The 9,322-nt window shown below is 43.9% G+C and overlaps 1 protein-coding gene across 9 annotated transcripts in view; it reads left to right on the top strand.

The window, feature by feature from the left end:
- The window catches only part of Anks1b (ankyrin repeat and sterile alpha motif domain containing 1B), a 760,073-nt gene that overhangs the window by 149,365 nt on the left and 601,386 nt on the right, over nt 1–9,322 (top strand). For all 9 annotated transcript variants that reach the window (XM_013350332.2, XM_013350331.2, XM_026784589.1 and 6 more), the window contains exon 8: nt 2,192–2,357. In XM_013350332.2, the coding sequence (XP_013205786.2) occupies nt 2,192–2,357 (166 nt within the window). The remainder of the gene's footprint in view (nt 1–2,191; nt 2,358–9,322) is intronic.

Genomic DNA, 9,322 nt, shown 5'->3' with positions numbered 1-9,322 from the left:
TCCCTCCCTCCCTCCCTCCCTCCCTTCTTTCCTTTCTTTGGCTCCTCTCTTCCTCCCTTCCTTAGGTTCTTTCCTTCATTCTCCGTTCTTTTACTGTGTTACCCAGGCTGCTGCCCCCAAACTCAAAATATCCCTGCCTCAGCTTCATGCGTATCCAGGATGGCATGTGTACACCACAGCTTCTCAGCTCTGAAAAGCAACGAAGTAAGCAATAGCAAACTAACAAAAAGGTCAAATCCTTTAGATGACAGTAGTTTTATCTGTTTAAAGGACAAGAGACTGTCCAACTGACGCACAGGGCATATTCAACTCCTGCCGCACGGCAGGGCCGCCAGCAGATTCTGGATACAGGGTGGTGCAGAAGACACAATACACGGGGGATGATGGCACAGTCATCTGGTCTGACCACGAAATGTGCTTCATCCATTATCTCAGCCACAGAGAAGTAGCTGGAGATTTTCAGCAGTGGGGGTCAATTCTGTTGCTTTCCAGTTCCGTTTGTTGGCTTACTTTGTCAGTGTGTATTTATTTTATAAAACAAGTCGTAGCTTTAATTCATAAATTTATTTTGAGTTTTGACCCAAATTTCCCCTTCTTATCTTCTAAACATTAGTCTTTTCTTCTTTCAGTTTTTTTGCCTTTTAAGAGCTTTACCCTTCCCTCCACTTTGCCAGGCTGCACTTGAGGGAGAGCCTTTCAGACACGTCGGGAAAGGCGTTCTATAGCTGCACAGCCTCTCTGGACAGAACTCTGTGACTCCTTTCATCGTTTCTCCTCTGACATGGGTTTTTAAAGCAAATACCCTCTTGATTGCTTCCTCTGGTTGCTTTCTACTTTGTCACCCTTTGTTGTTAAAAATAAATTACTCCCAATTTCCTGCTTTCAGTAGAGTGGACATAATTGACTCTTTGATGTGTGAGGGTCTGGTGTGGTCTGAAAGCAATTACCCTGACCTTGAGTTCCACTCACTGTAAATATCATTACAGAGAAAGTGGGCGCTCGCACTAAATCTCTATCAACCATGGAATGGATCTTGGAAGATTTTCAGAAAATGAGTTTATTTTCTTGTTATTTGTTTCCCAGTTATGAAGTGTACTTTATAAAGTAACAAATAGAAAAAAAACAAAATGTTATTCATTCTGAAATCCGTCATGCAGGTAATTTGTCTTCTCAAGTAGACTATGAACTCCCTGAGAGCTAGGACCATGTCTTACCAATTAAGAAAAGAACATGCATGCTTAGCTTTTACTGCTTAATATAGCACCCCCCCTCTCTCATACACGCACACACACACACACACACACACGGAAGGGGCAGTAATTATTGGTAACTAGTTAATTCATCATTCATAAGAAATTGAGATGTTATACAGTTAATTGAATTGTGTTTTTTTAGAATATATTGAGGAATTAGTAACATAAAATTTGAATAATCTGGATATAAATTATATTCTTACCTTAAAAAGTCTTAGCCATAGTGGATTATATAGTTGACAGTATTTACAAAGAAAAATGTTAATGTGATGGGATACTTACAATTCTGAGTGTAAACTCAAACAGCAATGACTTATTATAAGGATGCTGATATTTACTTACAAAGCTTGAAGAAGCTTTTTCTAGGTCTGTTCTAGCAACTCAACGATATCATTAGGGTACCAGTCACTTTTATCTTATTATTGTAGCTTCTGTTTTTTTTTTATCATTTTGTTCTTGAGTTTGCATTATAGTAAAACACAAAGTCTTCCCTTCCTCTAGAGAGGAGCCTAGGGGGAGTAGCCCCCTCACAATCTTCTCTGGGGGAGAACTATTCCTTTGGAAGCCTTCCCCAGAATTCTGCTGTGTCTAACAGGCTGAAGGTGAATTCTATGGCTATCTCTAGGAGGCAGGCAAGGAGGAGGGCCTGGGAAATGATTGCTGATTGAAGCTGTTTACTCTGTGTCTAGAAAGTAGATATGCATAGCAGAGGAAGATCCAGACTGTTACTGTCTAATGGAAACTCGGGCTTACCGAATGATAAGAACTTTTTGAAGCTACCAGTGATAACAACATATAGTTATAAGACCTTTTCAAATAGAGCATCAGTTCTTAGCCAATTTGGCAACAGCTGGTGGACCCAACTACCCGTCTGATTTTTATAAATCAGACAAGGCTGTGTTTTTATTAAAAAGCTCTTCATTACCTCTCCTTTTCAGGAGTCTTATCCAAAAAAGAGGAATCACACCATGGAAATCGTGCCATCGGCCTCTCTGGAGACATTTCCTTCGGAAAATGAGAACTTTTTCTGTGATCTCATGGACACTGCCGTTACAAAGAAACCCTGCTCCCTAGAAATCGCAAGGGCACCTTCTCCAAGAACTGGTAATTTTTCCTACTCACCACTGGCCAATTCGATTTGCATACTCACATAACTGAAGACGCATCATTAATATTTTTATGTCATACTATATTATCTCAACATAAAAGTGTCCTAGGGTAGTCCCAGTGATCAGTTTTGCATTTCAAGTGAGTACAGGTAAGCCGTGGGTTTCGATGTGAAGTCTAATATTAAGGGCTCTTCACGGAGATGGCCCTGCTTTGTTCGACGAAGCATTAGGAACCTTGATGAGATGTCATGCTTTGGGTCCTTGGTAACAGAAGTCTTTATATAGACCTTTGGACATCCTATTTGTTTCTAACTCATCAAATTATATTTGGTTACTAAATTTACCTTACGTTTTTATAACTTGGTCTAGTTTAAAGGTTGAGAGTCTTTTCTGGTGGAGGGAGTTACTGAAGATGAAGCATCCAAAGCAAGAACAGGGTGGGTGGATGCTGGCATTGCGATAGTCTAGGTAAATGCCGACATTCCTTGCCCGGAGAAGGAAGGAGGAGAGTGTGCTTATTATTATAGGCAAACTCTATTGCATTTCCAAATGGGTTTGTTTCTGCCTAAGATGGCAAATTGGGTGAGGCATAGTTCTGCGGCAGAGTGATTGCCTACTGTGTGCAAGGCAATGAATGGAAAAATTATAGAGGGGTTGAAGTAAAATCCAGAAAACCCATTATAGATAATAGACTAGAAGATTTCACAGAGATGAACAAATAGACTTTGAGTCGTGCTAAGGTAGGGGTACTGTGTAAACCATAACCATGCAAAAGGAAGTTAGTTTCTGGATAAGGTAAAAACATGGTAATGAAAGTAGTTAAAAATTATGAGGTACTTACTGTGTGTTCTAAGTGCTTTATGTGTATAACGTCATGTAGCTCTTAGGATGCGGTGAGTTATTAACATTGTCCATCACTTTAAAACCAAGGAAGCGGAGGCCCCGACACATTAGATGATGGCACAGGAGTGTGTTACTAGGGATGGCTCTGGGGTTTGAGTCTGAGTGGTTCTTCACTGTGTGCTATAGTGCTACATTATGCCAGGCGATGAGGTGAGGCAGGAATTGTGAACAAAGAACAGGGTGTTAAGAAATGTCAGTTAGTCCTCATGTGACCTTGACAATTGGAGAAGATGTAAGGGTGGCCAAAGATGAGATGATCACAGGCTATGGGTGAAGGAAGACTGATGAGTGATTGACAAACCACCATAGAGAAGACCAGTGCTCATAGCATATATAGAAGTGGGTGAGCACTAGAGCTTAAAGAGAGATAGCGAGGGACATGGTGGATTTGAGGAGAGTGGCCCACTGAGGTAGGAAAATATAGGCAAAATGTGCAAAACTGTACGGACACTCGACCTAGGCACAGGCACAGGGAGGGGCCAAGAGTGACGCTGGAGGCAGGAGTGCCAGCATGGAAGGTGGGTTTCTCCTAGCTATCCATCAAAGGCTAACAGGTTCCCTTGATGGGACACAAGTATTCTAGAAACTAAGGACCTTAGGATAAAGGAGAGATGTCCCCAGGTACCAAGACTGACTAGGATCCGGTCAGCTCTCTGCTGCAAACAAGGAATTCTGCATAAAAATATAGAAAAGAAAAGCTTCTGAACGGCACCAAAAAAAAAAAAACTGGTGAGAAAATGAAATGGGTTGAACCACACCTGGCTTTGGAGCCCCTTCTATCAGCACATTAGAGAGACAGGCCACAGAGCTTCGGCCTGTGTGGTAACTGCCAGTGCAGCAGTTAAAGCTGCGTTGGTCCTAAGGAATTTGCTGGACAGACTGTTGAGAAGTGGTGCTTCAAGCAACAAATTCCAACAGAGATCTCCGTGACAGCCCAGTGTGAGCATTCTACAGTGAACACTGCCCTCCATAGGCTTAGAGGTCAAGGGTACACCGTTAGAGTAATCACAAGTAATGCGGCCTCACACCTCCACCACAAAGACTTCAACATCTTGTTTCATTATGGGTAAAAAAGGGGGAGATTCCTGAGGAGTTCATGCTTTAAGCTAGTCCCTATACAGGTTAGCACCTCAAATTCATCTCACACAGAAGTTCCGAGAACTGAATTTAGGTTAAAAGCAGTTCTGTCAGGGACCAGTCAAAAAAAACAATTATGACCCTCAGAAAGGAGAACAGGACACTCTATTCTCTTTAGGCCCCAAGTAATTCCATTAAAAAGTTTCCCTATTATGGTTGGCAGTTTAAAATAATTAAGCCTGAAGAGAAAGGAGCCTCAACCAAGGGCCAGCAGAATAAGGGGAAATTGACACACCTGAGGGGACTTCACCTACTGCAGCTGCCAGATGTAGAGGGTAAAATGCTGACGTAATTTCAGGAAGAGAGAAGCTTGGAAAGAGACCACCAGGGTATATCTGAGATGAAAATGGAACCTTCTAGGAATGGAAAAAGATGATTCACACAACATGTGAACGGATGGGTGTAGGGCCTTGGTCTGCCCTTATTCCTGGTGTGCATTCGCGGGGACAGTTTATGGTCAGCTAACTAAGCTTCCTGTGTGTTTCTGTGCTCTCCCTGCCCCTGCCTGGTGATTAGCTGCAGGGCATTGTCTCCACTGTTAATATGGTAATTTCCCACCTGCCTGGGCGGAGATCCTTGTACAGTAGTTAGGTAGATAAGGAAGCCCCCATACCTGAATAAACTGGCATTTGGCTGATCTTCTTTCAAATGACCCTGGTCTCTGTACGGGTGTTCGTTCAATCTCCAGGCCCTTGCTCGACTCGCATACAGTACAATGGCACACAAATTATACCGAGGGTGTAACACAAAATCGGATGTTACAGATGGGCAGATGTTATCAGATGTTAAATTCAGTGGAAGGAAGTTTTAGTGAATGGGAAAGAGGGGAAGAAGAAAATGTCAGAACATGGCGTAGAAGGGAAGAGGGTGGAACAGGAGCATGGCACGGAGTGTTCCTATCAAGAACATCTATCTTACATGTCTGCTCAAAGCTGCAGAGGTCTGAGGCAATATGTTAGAGGAAAACCTGCCCCAGAGAGCCCTGCCCTGATAGATGTACGGGGGTTGATAAGTGAACAGTAAAATTTGTTAGATTGTATAATATATGAAGATGTAATATTTCATAGGTTTCTTTGGAAGTAACCTGAAAGAGCGTCCTGGAAACATAAGGATCAATTTATGAAGAGAGACTACCTGCATGTGTGTCTAATGCTATCTGAACACAACTAAACTTATACCAATAGCAGTAATTGATTTTGTTCCTGAATCTGCAAGTCTAGCTGATTCCATTTTGTGAGGATCACCTTTCTACCACCTTGCTCACTTAGGGAATTTGGAAAGTAATCTTTACTAATTTATTTTGTTCTGTGGTAGGAGTCAAACCCAGGGCACTGTGCATGCTAAGTGCTCCTAACTCTGTGCTCCTTCTCCAGCCTATGGAGAACAATTGACTTTAAGGATACTGTGTCGATGGGGGTCTAGCTGGATACCTGGCAAGCTGTCTATAAACCGGGAGCTTTGTTTTGGTGTGGGGATTGCTTGCTTGCCTTCTGTGACTGGCATGTTTCTCTTCGTGAAGTACAGGCTGGATTCTGAAGATTAATGTCTCCATTACCAGTGGGAAGTCTAGCTCTTCCATTCTATCACCATATTGCACTCTGGGAATCTGGGATGTCAGCATGACCAGGCTACTGGTGAGGGCGTTCTTCCTGGCTCGTGGGAGGCTGACATTTCACTGTGTGCTTTTGCTTGTTTTTTTATGTCTGTGTTGAGTGAGCGACTCTTGCATTTTTGTCCCTGACAAGGAGCCATACTTAAGGAAAAGATACCAGAGAAGTCAGGACTGTCTTCCCAGCTTCCAGTCATAGTTTCTGTCTTTGAATAGCTGCTTTGGTTCCCACAGCTTCTCCCCTTGAGCTTTTCGTCTTTTATTGTCACTTATTTTTAGGGTCCCCAGCTCCTGCCTCCTGAGAAGTCACAATGTTAAAGCCACATGTTTTGGAGCACCCCATTTCCAGGTGTCAAAGTCTCCTCTGGTTATTGACCACCACACAGAACAAACCAACCTTAAGACCTAGTTAACAACAACAATAGCAACACACACTCCATTTATTTTTCTTTTAAAGCTGCACTTCTGAGATGGCTCTGCACGAGTTTCTTGCTTGCTTCCAAGTAATTATGCCAGGGCATCTTGACTAAACACTGTAATAGAATCTGTGTACAAGATCCATTCTTAGGCCAGGTGAAGGGCTCTAACCGGCCAGAGCTTGGCAAACACAGGGCCCAGAATGACAAACATGGCTCTGACAGGTTTTGCCTTTTACCCTTCTCCCCACCCCACCTGCCGCCCCGACTGTTAGATTACATTCCCAAAGCTAGCCCCCAAGGTCTATTCCTTTATTTTGCCACTGACTTATTCCTGAAACAAAACACCAAGGTCCAATGATCAAAATTTGTTATTTGGTTAATGTGTCCAGTCAGGATTTACCAACTCACCCTAGCATAGACTTCCCCCCCTTCTCCTTAAAAACCCACTCCTGTAAAAGACAAACAAAAAATCCTGCTGGTGCTTGCTTGCTTTCTTTCTATTGCTGCTGTCTTTGCAGCCCCCCCCCGTCCCACCCCAACCCCTATCTGCCTGCCCCTCCAGAGTATTAAATCTCCTTTGTGCTGGATGTGTCTTGCACTGACTCCGAGGGGGACCCTCTCCCTCACGTCAGTTGTGGTGGCTCAGACTTATAATCCTAATACTTAGGAGGCTGGGGCCGGAGGATCACTGTGAATTTGGCAACACTGTGAGTTCCACAACAGTCTGGGCTAATTTCAAATAAATAAATAAAAAAAATAACAAACATCCTATCTTCCATATCTACCATGGCCTACTTGGATTGTTCTTGGTATATGTTGGGTAAATGTGAATATGATTCCAAGAACAAACCCCAAGGAAAATCGGCAGAAGCTGCACTCCCTTTTATGGCTTAGGCATTACTTCTGCTGTGGCCAAGACTCTGCCCGCATTTAAGAAGAGGGAATTTTCTTTCTCTGGCCTTTGCCAAGAGTGCTGACTAAATAGCAGCATAAGAAGTTATCCATCCAGCTGCTTTTGGAAAACACAGATTCTTACTACTATCTGAGTGGCTGTTGTTTTGGTTTTATTTTATTCTAAATGGAGCTAGATTTTAATTTGCATGGATATGTGATTCCCCCTACTGCCGTTGATACTTGGGCTTGTACAGAAGTCAGCCTGACCAGCTGAACCAGCTGAATTCCTAAGACCTGTGCTCTGCGCTCTGGGCTGTGTTTATGAATTCTACCAGTGGGGAGTCGAGAATTAAAATGGAAATTATGTGTTTTTTAAATTATAGGAATAAACATGGATGCAGATTCCTGACAGGGGCGCCCAAAGGATTGCTCTCTAGTTGTTAGCACCACAGCTGGTGAGACAGCACCAGCATAGCTGTGTCTTCATTGACCAGTCTGGAAACAGTGTGCGCCTCGTACTCCACCGCTGTTCCTTCTGCTCATGCAGCTAACCTGGGTTTCTGGGTTTCATGGATCCTACCCTTTCCAAGTCTCTCACTGCTCTGAGTACTTTATGTCTTATTGTAGTGCCTTCCCTGATCAATGGCCACACTTTAGCTCTGAAGATCCTTCAGCTGCAAGCCACCAGAAACCACTCCCCTGCCGTCAAAGGAGGGTCTCTTGTTTGCTCAGAGCAGCTGCAAGCATAGGAAAAACAAGTTGTTTATAGGAAATTCAGGGTCTGGGGGTCCACAGTCCCCAACATCTCCCCCTTTTCTATATAATTAGACCTAATGTTCTTCGATCTTAACTGGCCCAGATGGGGCACAAATATGATGGGAAAAAGGAGAGCAACTAACCACATGCAAAGCCCACAAAAATCCAGTTGCTCTTGTAAGTTGGAAAATGCCCTAGCAAACATGCACCTTCTACATTCCATATGAATAATATTAAATGCTGGTAGAGGCTACAAGGTAGTCACACCAGCCATCTGGCTGATGGCAATTCTGGCTGCCACGGAGGAGGCCGCAGCAGTGATCCCAAAGTGTCTCTCTGCTGGGGCAGCTCCACCAGGCTGGGCACCCACTGGGCTGTGGCCACACGCCTCTCGTCACAAAGTCTTGGGCATGCAGAGCCAGGGACCACTGCCACCCATGAATCTCTGCTCCAGCTGCCACCTCTCCACCCACGGGGACTCTGGGAAGCAGGCTCACGCTCAGGAATAGTGGAGGGGGGGTGTCAAAGCTTGCCGCCTGCACACCGCTTGTCCCCGCTCCTCGAGCCCACAACCTCCAGTAAATAATCATTTAGGGAATTTGGGCATAATTCTCTGTAACCTACTTCCTACTGTTTATTGGGCAAAGTATCTTTGGGGATATTCACAGTGACATTTCAGGGGATTTTGGTCCATCAAACCATGTTAGTCTGGAATGAATCCACAGGTTCATTGGTGGAAACAAAAGCAGAACCTCTTTTCCAAAGCAACAAATTTTTAAAGTCAAGATACCTTTCTTAGCAATCCCCAGAATCAAATGTCTTTCTCCAGTCAAAAATAAAAAAGAAAGAAAACACAACAGTATACATCTGTGCACATACCATCTTTTTGAAGCCTTCAATTCACCCTCCACCCTCCTCTTTATTACTTTCCGGCTGGCCAGTCTTCTGGAGGGCATGCCTCAGAGAGAGTGTCTAGTTCCTGATCTCAGCTGCGCCTCCTGTGGTGCCTGCACCAGCCGGAACCGCTATCAGGCAAGAGTCTGGGCATGAAAGCACACACAGACACATACCCATCTTCAGTCCACCCTCACCATTTCCGAGCAGGATCTCTCAGTGTCCCTAGTTCCCAGTCTCACTGAGGGCCTCCATCTGTAAATGTCCTTGCTTAACTCTGCTCTTTTCTGTCTAGAATTCCTTCCCAAGCTTTCTCAGGTTTTCTGTGGATTTTGCTAGCACATGTTG

The sequence above is a fragment of the Microtus ochrogaster genome, chromosome 24, assembly GCF_000317375.1.
Source record: "Microtus ochrogaster isolate Prairie Vole_2 chromosome 24, MicOch1.0, whole genome shotgun sequence".
NCBI lineage: Eukaryota > Metazoa > Chordata > Mammalia > Rodentia > Cricetidae > Microtus > Microtus ochrogaster.
The sequence above is the reverse complement of the archived record's forward strand: the minus strand, read 5'-3'. Positions and strand labels throughout refer to the sequence as shown.